The sequence below is a fragment of the Podarcis vaucheri genome, assembly GCF_965113315.1.
Source record: "Podarcis vaucheri genome assembly, chromosome: 17".
In the NCBI taxonomy this organism is placed as follows: Eukaryota; Metazoa; Chordata; class Lepidosauria; order Squamata; family Lacertidae; genus Podarcis; species Podarcis vaucheri.
In genome coordinates this window covers 35,906,693-35,919,028 of record NC_138755.1, presented here as the reverse complement: position 1 = coordinate 35,919,028, position 12,336 = coordinate 35,906,693, and the positions used below count along the sequence as shown (strand labels likewise).

Below are 12,336 nucleotides of genomic sequence, written 5' to 3'. Positions count from 1 at the left end.
TTCCTTTCTCCTCCTGCGATGAGGCTGCATTTTAATATTTTAATGTTTCAATATTTTAATGTTGTATTTTAATCTTGTTTTTAAGTTGTATTCATTCAACTTGTTTTTATGGCCTTGGCTGGGAAGGGTGGGGTATAAATAAAAAATATTATTAATATTATTATTATTATTATTATTATTATTATTATTATTAAAGGAATTTTAGAAAGGGGCAAGATTAGACGCAGGTGTACAAAGCATTTTTTAAAATGTTGTTGTTGTTTAGTTGTTTAGTCGTGTCTGACTCTTCGTGACCCCATGGACCAGAGCACGCCAGGCACCCCTGTCTTCCACTGCCTCCCGCAGTTTGGTCAAGCTCATGCTGGTAGCTTCGAGAACACTGTCCAACCATCTCATCCTCTGCTGTCCCCTTCTCCTTGTGCCCTCCATCTTTCCCAACATCAGGGTCTTTTCCAGGGAGTCTTCTCTTCTCATGAGGTGGCCAAAGTATTGGAGCCTCAGCTTCACAATCTGTCCTTCAGGGCTGATTTCCTTCAGAATGGAGAGGTTTGATCTCCTCCAGCACCAGAATTCAAAAGCATCAATTCTTCGGCAATCAGCCTTCTTTATGGCTTCTTTTTTAAATATATATATATTCAAAACTCCTTGTGCTCCTCTCCTCTCCCCCCCCCTTTTCTGCCCATGGTGGCCCTGCCCTCTCCCTGCATCTCAGAGGTGGCACGTCTGGCAAGGGTGGGCCATGTCAGTGGCAGCCTCTCTTCCTCTTCACCTGCTCTCCAGCAACCACTACCCGCTGCCCAAAGGAGGAGGCCAGCTACGGTGGCTGTGGAGAGGCAACAGGGTGCTCTCTCATAGCTGCTGCTGTCACCATTTAAGACAAGCGCCAATTCATCCTCCTCTCTGAGCTCGGTGGTAGTGGCACTGGTGGGGGAAATAGGGACATTCTGAGATCAAATTGGAAGCTGGGATGGCTTCTGTAATTCCAGGGCTGACCCTGGAAAATAGGGACACTCAGAGGGTAGGAGATGGTAGTTATGCCCCTTCTCCCATTGACTGGTGATACTCTGCAACTGACCTCAATTTCCCCCACTTTAGCATTGTTGCAGGAATTTATGTATAGCTTGGGGGGGTTTCCCCCTCCAGCAGATATCATGCACATGCAGCCCACTACCAAAACCAGCACAATCGCTTTTGTGACTTTTGTGATTTGTCCCCACAAAACACTTCACCACAGTTTCTTCCTATCTGTTCAAAGGGCCTTTGCTGCACAATACCAAATGTAAGAATTCACTGATAAATGTATCTATGTACTGGCTCACTGGAAAACTTTAATTCATATAGACATGTGAGCTCAGCTACTCAGCAGCCCCTCTGCCTGAGTGATAATCGCTGGCATCCTGATACCTGAGTGCCAGACAGGTAGCCATTCCAGAAATAACAAACCGAGATGAAAACAAAAGGGCGCTGTCAGGGGTTCAGAAGCAGAGACGCAGAGAAGGGTGGAAACAGAGAGCGAGGGGGAGGAAGCCGAAGGGAGAATGAGTGATGATGACGAACCGAGATCTCCAAGCCTAAGCAGTGAGTCAGAGGACTCCCAAAAGGGAGCCCCAGTGAGCAGAGCAAGGGGGGGATCCGGGGGGACACCCCAGGAGGAAGGGAACAGAGGAGATTCAGAGAGCAGCAGCTGGAAGTCGGGACCCACGCTCAAGACTGAGAGCAGCAGGGAGGAAGGCAGCCAGGCATCGGGTTCCGGAGGCCGTCAGCAGGAGGGAGGGCACGAGTCAGGGGTGGTCACGCCCTCCTCAGAGAGCGAGGCAACGGTCAAGAGGAAAGTAGAGAGTTGGGCGCGCGCGCCAAGTTCAAATGCAGCGGAAGCTGGAGCAGTAAGCAGCCCGGAGAGTGAGCCAGGTCCCAAAGCCCGCCGAAAGGAAGCGGAAGGATCAGGGGGGTCAGCGTCAGAGGAGAGTAGAAGGGAGGAGTCCCAGGGGGGCAGAAGGACCCAGAGACGTAGGGAGAGGCAAAGGAGGTGGAGCAAGGCTAGGGTATTAAGCTGGTGTGCAAGAGGCGGGGACTCAGATGGGTCTTCGCCGACCTAGGGCAGAAGGTGTAGAGCTGCACGCTGCAGTTCGGAAATGAAACCTGTAACTCAATAAAGACTCTTTTAAAGTGGACGCTGTGTGGCGTGGTCCTATGTGAGCTGGGACCTGGTAGCAGCTCTGACAGTAAGACCCATCTCATCAAAGCTTCAGAAACCTGAAACCTCGCAGCGGGAGCAGAAGCCGCTAGGGGAGGAAGAGGGGTGTCTGTAAGCAAGCTCACAAAGGTTAGCAAGATGACGGAAGAACAGAGGATCTCCGCGCTGCAAGAGGCAGTGACCCAGTTGTCCTCAGAGGTATTGGCTTCCAAGAAACGGGAGGAGGAGACTACAGCCGCCTACAGAGACCTACACGCCAGGTTTGAAATGCTTGTTAAGCAAGGGCAACCGGGACCCAGACCGGAGGGCGTGGGATTGGCACGGAGAGCAGGAGGGCTTGTGGCTCACTTCGATGGGACTTTGCAACAGTACCCTAATTTTAGAGCAGACGTAATGTGCGCACTGCAACTGCTGGCAAAAGACTTTAGAGATGAGGAAGAGAAGGTGGGGTTCATATTGTCCCATTTGCATGGGGATGCCAAAGCCTGGCTGCGCAATTTGTGGAGGGATAAAGATCCGGCGCTTCAGAATGCAGATGCCTTTATCAAAGCGATGGATGCGTGTTTTTTGTCTACTATTGATGTGGATCTTGCCAGACGGGAGATTCATGGACTAAAACAAGGGAGGGCGAGCGTCCGGCAGTATCACGCCCGATTTTTTGCGCTGGTCAGTGCTTTAGAATGGGATCGGGATTCGCCCCCTGTCAGAGACCTCTTCTGGGAGGGTCTAAGTTCTGCGGTTAAGGATGAAATTGCAAGGGGGGAGAGGCCCCGAAGCACGCAGGAGGTGGTCCAAAGGGCACTGACTGTGGGGGTGAGGCTGGAAGAACGTCCATGGTGCAGAGATGAAGGACGTGGAGGGCGCGAAGCAGCGAGAAGTTTCTCTTTCGTTCCGAGGGAAGCAGCGCGTGCGCAATCCACACCTCCGCCAGGAGGGGGAGGGGAACCGATGGAGGTTGGAGGTGCAAGGGCTCAGTCAGCAGCCAGAGCCCTAGCACCGGCAGCAGTGAAAGCGAAGCCTCCTAGAGGGAACAGGAAGTGTTACATCTGCGAGGATCCAGGCCATTTGGCGAAGGAGTGTCCCCGGAGGCTCCACAAGCACACTGCAGCCTCAGCAATGGTGACTGCAGCAACGCAGCAAGGAGAACCACAGCAGGGAAACGACGATGTCTGGCTGGAGACGGAGGCACTGGGGCCCAGCCAGACGCATCTGTGAAGCAGTCCCCAGCGATATTGCAACCCACGGATCCCCTCCCACCCAAACCAGTAGTGCAGCTCACAGCATCTCTCCAGCTACCCGACGGCGTCACTATCGAAGTGCCGCTTTCTGTGGATTCTGGAAGCAACGCAGACTTTATAGCGCAGAGCTTTGTGGAGCAGCACGCTATACAGCTATTGCCTGCCACTCTGCCCCTGCAAGTCGTCACAGTGGATGGCAGAGAGTTGCTAGGGGGGCAGGTGGTGAAGCAGACGCCACCGATGGTGATGCGCCTTGGCAACCACAGGGAAGTCATCAGTTTTAATGTCACCCAACTGTCGGACACGCCCATTGTGTTGGGCATGAGTTGGCTGGACAGGCACAGTCCGACACTGGCTTGGTACCAGAGACAACTGATCTTCGGCTCCTCTTATTGCGCAGAACACTGCATCCTGCCCCGACGGGAGGGAGAGGAGGAGGAATCACAACTGCAGTTGGGAACGTTGCAAGCGGTCCCCCACAAATACGCGAGCTTTTTGGAGGTCTTCTGCGAGAAGGAGGCGGACAAGCTACCCCCTCACCGGCCATATGACTGCAAGATTGACCTCCTACCGGGGGCGACGCTGCCGAAGGGGCGGCTATACTCCATGTCTGAAGATGAAATGCAGGAACTCAAACAGTTCATCGAGCATAATCTGGAGCGTGGCTTCATCAGAGAGTCCAAGGCAGTGGGGGGCAGTCCCGTTTTCTTCGTGAAAAAGAAAGACACGCCCCAAAAAAGACTAGTTGTGGACTACCGCCTTTTGAACCAGATGACCAAACCGTCTGATTACCCCATGCCCAGGATTGACGACCTCCTCGCGACGGTGCGCAAGGGACGCGTGTTCACCAAGTTGGACCTGCGAGGGGCGTACAATCTCATCCGCATGCGGGAGGGCGATGAGTGGAAGACGGCCATGTTCACACCGCTGGGCACCTACGAATACAGAGTTATGCCCTTTGGATTACAAAATGGCTCTCACTGTTTTCAAGCTTTTATGCATCACGTGTTGGAGGGACTCCTCTACAAGACATGCGTCTGCTTCCTGGATGACATCCTGATTTTCTCTGACTCGCAGCAAGCTCACGACCGAGACGTGAGGGAGGTGCTCAGCAGGTTGCAACAACATAGACTGTACGCCAAGCTGGAGAAGTGCCAGTTCGACACGACGGAGGTGGATTTCCTGGGATACAAGTTGTCGGACAAGGGGATAGCCATGGACAGCACCAAGGTTCGTGCGGTATTGGATTGGAAGAGCCCGCGCAACCGGAAGGAGGTCCAGCGGTTTGTCGGCTTCGCCAACTTCTATCGCAAGTTTATCAAGGGGTTCGCGATGCAGACGGCAGCAATTACGGACACGCTCAGCTCCAAAAAAAAGAAATTCATCTGGACGGAGCAGGCGGAACGGTCCTTTCAAGCGCTCAAGCATCTCTTCGCATCGGAGAAGCAACTGCTGCATATCGACCCCTGTAAACCGTTGAGGGTAGAGACAGACGCGTCAGACAGAGCCGTGGGAGCTGTCCTGCTGCAGCGAGACCCGCAGGGGGTGTGGCGGCCGGGAGCGTTCTACTCCAGAAAGCTCAGCAAGTCGGAGCAGAACTACACCATCTGGGACAGGGAGTTGCTGGCCATTCATGCAGCTTTCAAGGCGTGGAGGCACTTCCTAATCGGCGCCAAGCACACGGTGCAGGTCTGCACGGACCACAAGAATCTGGAGCACTGGCGCACGGCTCAGTTCCTGAACCAGAGGCAGATACGTTGGGCGGAGTTCTTTGCTGACTTCAATTTCCGAATAGAGTACGTCCCAGGCGACACCAACATCATGGCGGATGCACTGTCCCGAAAACCGCAATACCTAGAAGAGGTGACGCCAGCGGCGGCCATGCACATCTTCGCACCGACGGCGTGGGCGTGTGCCTCAGCTACAGTAGACCTGGATGCGGTGCGACGTGCATTGCGGGACGACTCATTCGCGCAAGACAAGATGGCGGAACTGCTCAGAGGCACGGCTACCACGGACGAGTTCCAGGTGCGGGACGGCTTGCTCCTACGCAAAGGGGCTGTCTATGTACCAGGAGACGACCTTCGCGCCAAGGTACTGCAACAGTTGCACGACGCACCCACGGCCGGTCACTTTGGCACAGAGAAAACGATGGAATTAGTCGCGAGAGACTTCTGGTGGCCCAGGCTGAGAGGAGAGGTCGCGGACTACGTCGCGAGGTGCGACACCTGCCAGAGGGCCAAGCCGGTACACAGACCACCGGCGGGACTGTTAGAACCGCTGCAAACACCGTTTGAACCGTGGGAGAGGGTGGCCCTGGACTTTGTGACGGATTTACCCAGCTCGAGAGGCAAGACAGCTGTGCTAGTGGTGGTGGACTTGTTCACCAAGATGGCACATTTCATTCCGTGTGCGAAGGTGGCCACGGCGGAACAAACCGCCAAACTGTTCATAGATCACGTGTTCAAAGTGCATGGCCTGCCACGGTCTATCCTGTCCGACCGCGGACGCCAGTTCATCTCGTCTTTCTGGCAGAAGCTGATGGGTTTTCTAAATGTCAAGGTCAATCTGGCATCAGCAAGACACCCGCAGACCAACGGGCAAGCAGAGAGGGTCAATGCCATCATGCAGCAGTACCTGAGATGCTATGCCAATCAACAGCCTGCGACGTGGGTGGATTACCTGCCGCTAGCCGAGTTCGCTTACAACAACACGAAGCACGTGTCCACAGGAGTGACGCCGTTCTTTGCCAACAATGGGAGGAATCCCAGAACCTTCCCGGGACTGGAGAGAGTGGGGGAAGGAGAACCACAGACGGCGGACGCGTTCGCGTCAGAGCTGCAGGCGGTCCACGATCAACTCAGACGGCAGCTGGAGCTAGCTAAGCACGCCTACAAGGTGCAAGCTGACAAGCACAGGCGGGTTGGCGAAGTGATCCAAGTGGGAGACTGGGTCTGGTTGGCAGCCCACGCAGTGCCGACCAGGTCACTTGCCAAGAAGAAGTTGGGGCACAAGCAGATCGGTCCGTACCAAGTCGAAGCGCAGATCAACCCGGTAGCCTTCCGACTGGCGCTGCCGGAGGGTTCCAGAATGCATCCGGTGTTCCACAGGTCGGTGCTCACTCCCTACAAGGCACCTCACAGGTTCCAGGAGCCAGGGACGGCGCCAAGTCCGCTCCGGGAACGGACGGAGACGCGGGAGGTGAAGCACCAGGACCACATCAACGAGGTCACGGAGATTTTGGACTCCAGATGGGGGGAAGAGGGAGTCGAATACCTCTTAGCCAGAGAGGGCACCCGGGCCAGCGCCAATAGCTGGGTACCAGACTACGCTTTGGAGGAACCCCTGCTCAAGGACGAGTTTCATGCCCTCTTCCCACACAAACCCATGCCAGCGAGCTTCTTCGACGACTGGTTGTTCACACCCACACTTTCTTCCAGCACGTTCCATGGATTCGACTCAGAAGGGGAACCCGCACGGAGCACCCGTTCCCCAGAAGGTTCACCGGCAGGTTCGGCATCAGGCAACTCGTATTGGTGGGACGATCGACCAGAGGAGCAATGGCGCAGGAAGTGGCTGGAGAGGCCAGGTCGAGCGACCGACGCAGAGACTGACATGGACGTGTTCGGGGAGGACCTCGGGTTCGAGCACGGCGGTACAGAGATGGAAGAGCAACAAGTCAACGTCGACGACCGCGAGGGGGAAGACTCGGAGGTCTTCAGTTGGCGGCCACCCACGGGGAGCGACCTGTATCCAGCATTCCCTCCCATGATGATGGAGCGCCCAGCACCCACACCTGACAGCGGGGAGGGGGGAAGGGGGGGCTTCGAGGGGGGGATGGATGTCAGGGGTTCAGAAGCAGAGACGCAGAGAAGGGTGGAAACAGAGAGCGAGGGGGAGGAAGCCGAAGGGAGAATGAGTGATGATGACGAACCGAGATCTCCAAGCCTAAGCAGTGAGTCAGAGGACTCCCAAAAGGGAGCCCCAGTGAGCAGAGCAAGGGGGGGATCCGGGGGGACACCCCAGGAGGAAGGGAACAGAGGAGATTCAGAGAGCAGCAGCTGGAAGTCGGGACCCACGCTCAAGACTGAGAGCAGCAGGGAGGAAGGCAGCCAGGCATCGGGTTCCGGAGGCCGTCAGCAGGAGGGAGGGCACGAGTCAGGGGTGGTCACGCCCTCCTCAGAGAGCGAGGCAACGGTCAAGAGGAAAGTAGAGAGTTGGGCGCGCGCGCCAAGTTCAAATGCAGCGGAAGCTGGAGCAGTAAGCAGCCCGGAGAGTGAGCCAGGTCCCAAAGCCCGCCGAAAGGAAGCGGAAGGATCAGGGGGGTCAGCGTCAGAGGAGAGTAGAAGGGAGGAGTCCCAGGGGGGCAGAAGGACCCAGAGACGTAGGGAGAGGCGAAGGAGGTGGAGCAAGGCTAGGGTATTAAGCTGGTGTGCAAGAGGCGGGGACTCAGATGGGTCTTCGCCGACCTAGGGCAGAAGGTGTAGAGCTGCACGCTGCAGTTCGGAAATGAAACCTGTAACTCAATAAAGACTCTTTTAAAGTGGACGCTGTGTGGCGTGGTCCTATGTGAGCTGGGACCTGGTAGCAGCTCTGACAGGCGCGATTAACTTGGCTGGGAAACAGGGAAATGTAAATATCCTTTTCGTTACACTTGATGGGTGTTTGGTGGAGGGCAAGGAGAACCATGGGGCAGGGTCCAGGATGCTCAGATTACTGCCACCAGACCTCCCCTTTCATGATGTAACCGTGATGTAGTTGGGGGGGGGGTAACATGGGGATTAGCAGCTAATAAAAGTTTGGGGGCTCTTTTGTTCGGGGCTTCCATCTTGTTCCACCTGGTGGTAGGTTGGAGTCCTATCGTGACAGTCTTCAATAAAGACCAAGCCTACTGGCTGCCGTTTTGCTCTAGTATTCCTGGCTCCTTTTTGTCCAAAGGAGCCCTCAGATTTCTCTGTTAACAGCATTAACAGGCAACCATGAAGCAAAGGATCCTATTCTTATTTGGGAATGCATAGCTCTGTCTTCTCATGGGTTGCGGTTGATTCAATACTGGAGTTATCTAGAACCCAGAATTACTAAGGGCAGGAGAATGCACCCCAAGCTAATACTTCCCCGCTCAAACTTACCATGCCTCAGCGGCCATGCTGAGCAATTCTGCACTCAATTCCAGAGGCACATCTAAGCACAACTATTCACGTTCCAGGGATCCGGGTATGTTTCTCTCTGCCTTCCTTCTCTTCCAGCAGGAATTGTGCAGTGCAGTCTTCCCTGGGATTTTCCCTGGGATTCCGAAGGGAAGCCTGTGTCAGTTTGCAACGCCCACTGAGCTTGCCATGGACAGAAAGCAAACATCGGGTTAAATATTTACTTCATATGAGCATAAAGAAAATGTTGCATATCCTGCAGCCTGCCTGTTGAGAAGTTTCCTGAATTACTGACACCGCTGCAGCAATTAACAGAGGTGATCACGCAGCCCACTCGAACAGTGTCAACAAAATGACAATGTACAACAATGAAGGTAATGTCATGATATACAAGGCATGTCATTACATGTCCACCATGGCATGATAGACAAGGCACGTCATGACACACATGATGTGCCTTATGTTGTGACATGCCTTGTGCGTCATGACAGAACATAACAATCATGTCATGTCATGACATGCTTTTGTGTGTGTCAAGACATGCTCTGTGTGTCAAGACAAGACAGTTTGGGGGCAGTGCGGAAAGCAGGATATGTCGCACAAAATGGCACCAAATAACACTCCACGTTGGCAATCGGACAAGGTTGAGTTTGGGGGTATCCCTATGGCACAAAATGTAGGTGTTGCAGAACAAAATGGCACAAGACTAGCACAAAACCTTTGCGTCAGATTTTTTGGGGGGAGTGGATCCGGAATTTTGGAGCCACACATTAATGAAGCCTGATAGTCACAAATGCAAAGGAGCCTGGCTAGACATCCGAAATAGGGGAAAAGCCAGGCAGAAGAGAAAACGGTGCTACAGACATGTGTTTTGGAGTGTTGCCTTCTCTGGATTGGAACAGAGAAATAAATGCTTTTATAGAGATCGCAAAGCAGCAGCATCCATTGCCAAAATCCAGGTTGTTCTCCATATTGCCCTCTTCACATGCATGAGAAGATCCATTATGTAGGCCCAGTGTTAAGTAGCAAAGTCCAAACGGCTTGCATCATGGTTCCAGCATGATCGTCACACCTGGTTCCTATCCTGCTTTTTTGTTCTTAGCCTGTGTAGGAAGAAAGGTCCACACAAACGTATCCTTTCTGATATGCGGTCGCTAAGCAGCCGCAAAGGACATTTTGGCTGGGTATCAAGGTTACTGATGGTATAAATGAAGCTTTGAAGTTGTTTTAAATTTTCAGTCTATCTGGGATTTTAAGCCATGATAGTTTATGCCATAATAGCTTTCTTAAGTGCTTTCAGGTGCAACAATACTTTTCATTGTCCCTCTCCACAAACCCCAAAACAAATTGGAGGCACACTTCCCTTTTACACCTAAAATGTCCAGCCCAAATTGCCCTGACAGGTATTCACTGGTGTTGCATCTGCATCCATATATCATAGGATCAGGGTGGTGCTGTGGTCTAATCCACCGAGCCTCTTGGGCTTGCCGATCAGAAGGTCGGCGGTTCGAATCCCTGTGATGGGGTGAGCTTCTGTTGCTCTGTCCCTGCTCCTGCCAACCTAGCAGTTCAAAAGCACAGCAGTGCAAGTAGATAAATAGGTACTGGTGTGGCGGGAAGGTAAACGGCGTTCCTGTGCGCTCTGGCTTCCGTCACGGTGTTCCGTGCACCAGAAGTGGTATAGTCATGCTGGCCACATGACCTGGAAAGCTGTCTGTGGACAAACGCTGGCTCCCTCGGCCCGAAAGCAAGATGAGCACCGCAACCCCATAGTCTTTACATTTACCATATATCATGGCTATCAATAACATGTGTGCTGCAGGAAACATGTGTAACACTCCTGTTTCGCCTTCCTCCAAAAGGCTGGGTCGTCCTCTTATATACCTGCTGGGATTGACAAGGCATCTGACCCTCACCTGAATCTCATAGCTCACCATTAACCAACTCATAGCCAACTCATAGCCAAACCAATTAACAAACTAGAAGGATTACTGTTAATAGCACCAGTTTTCCTATAACTTGATATTGCTGGATAGTTTTGATGAACTGCAAATGCATGTTTAGTTTGCTTTCTGTTGCCACCCTGGAACTTTTCTTTATTAGTGCCACTTTGTTTTGTACGATTCCTTGCAAATGAAGGAAAACAACTTTTCTGAGAGCCAGTGTGGTGTAGTGGTTAAGAGCGGTAGTCACGTAATCTGGGGAACCGGGTTCGCGTCCCCGCTCCTCCACATGCAGCTGCTGGGTGACCTTGGGCCAGTCACACTTCTCTGAAGTCTCTCAGCCCCACTCACCTCACAGAGTGTTTGTTGTGGGGGAGGAAGGGAAAGGAGAATGTTAGCCGCTTTGAGACTCCTTAAAGGGAGTGAAAGGCGGGATATCAAATCCAAACTCCTACTCCTCCTCTTCTTCTTCTTCTTCTTCTTCTTCTTCTTCTTCTATATGTTGATAATATAATTTTGGTTACAGAGGACAAACAAGATTGTGCAAAAACAAGGTTGGGTGCAGGCCTGGCCAGGACATAGGCATCTTGACTGTAACAAAGGTGACCTGTGTGCTTGCTTGATTAACAGCTGTTGGGAACTTCAAGGTCCCTGCTCTCCCTTCTTATGGTCTTTATACTGGACCTGGAGACTCCACTAGAGAGCATTCCATGTCAAGAAGAAGGGCAAGTGGGCACTCTATCAAATGACAGGGCAGGAGCTACACGGAACAGGGCCTTTTCACTGGTGGTGCCCATTGTATGCCTCACTCTTCCCAGACCTTTTGGCCTGCATTTTGGAGCTTTATAATTTAGGAAGACTTTGGAAGAACAAGTCTTATCAGTTGCTGACATATGAGCGGATTTTATTTGCTTCTATTCTGTTCTTCTGGTACACCAGGGTTTACACCAGCGTAAATGAGTTGACCAGGATGCCAGAAGGGAGATGTCAGGGATGATTCAGAGAAGCAATGGACAGAAGAGGTGGAACAGGGGTTCAAAGATGCTGCAACCACTCAGAGGCTCAGGAAGGAAGCTCAGACTCAGGAAGGGAGGGGGCTTTCAAATCAGCACAGACAAGGAGGGAAATGAAACGTAAGGATTAAAGATGTCTCACAAAATTCCCACTCCTAGTTTGTTGGCACGGGAATCGTGGGAAGCCACTCCCTGAATCTGACTCAACGGGTTCGGGCGCATAATTATGAAGTGTAATTGTTTTTTGTATATATGTAATAAAGACTGTAAATACTAATGTTGACTGTGCCTGAGTGTTAATGCAAAAGGGAAACGCCACCTTTACAGGATACAGTTTACAAGATTTCTCCATTATCTGCACAGCAGGGGATGTTCAGTCAACAGTGCAAAGGCTGAGCTGAAACATTCCCTGCTGGTTACCTGCTTTCAGCAATAGGGGTCACTGTTTGGTAGTACCCAATTGGTTAGCTGTCAGATTCTAGAGCTTCCTATTGGTGGCTCTTAGGTAATTCACAAAATACAGAGTCCATTCATAAAACACAGTATTCATTCATAAAGCAGTAACATAAATCTGCATTGCTACATATTGGGTGTATATTTCAGCGGTTGAACGTACAGGTTTATGGCCATGCTGTAGTGTAGTGCTTATGCGACTGTGAATAAAAGGTGGCTGGGCTCATTGTCTCAGGGTTTGGGGGGGAAGAGGTGACAAAACTGATTATCAATAAGTGCCCCCTTTATTTCCATAACAAGCCCTTGAGTTTGTACTCTGAATGGTGACACCAGGGACCTAGAAGGTGC

The 12,336-nt window shown here is 52.2% G+C and overlaps 1 protein-coding gene across 2 annotated transcripts in view; it reads right to left on the bottom strand.

Moving 5' to 3' along the window:
- LOC309521846 (stimulated by retinoic acid gene 6 protein-like) overlaps window positions 1-8,690 on the bottom strand; it is a 39,492-nt gene extending 30,802 nt beyond the window's left edge. Inside the window, exon 1 of one of the 2 annotated variants that reach the window (XM_082204898.1) lies at window positions 8,562-8,690. In XM_082204898.1, the coding sequence (XP_082061024.1) occupies window positions 8,562-8,578 (17 nt within the window). In that variant the 5' untranslated portion in view covers window positions 8,579-8,690. The remainder of the gene's footprint in view (window positions 1-8,561) is intronic. The other variant, XM_082204897.1, reaches the window with a different exon arrangement.
- Window positions 8,691-12,336: the final 3,646 nt, after the last annotated feature.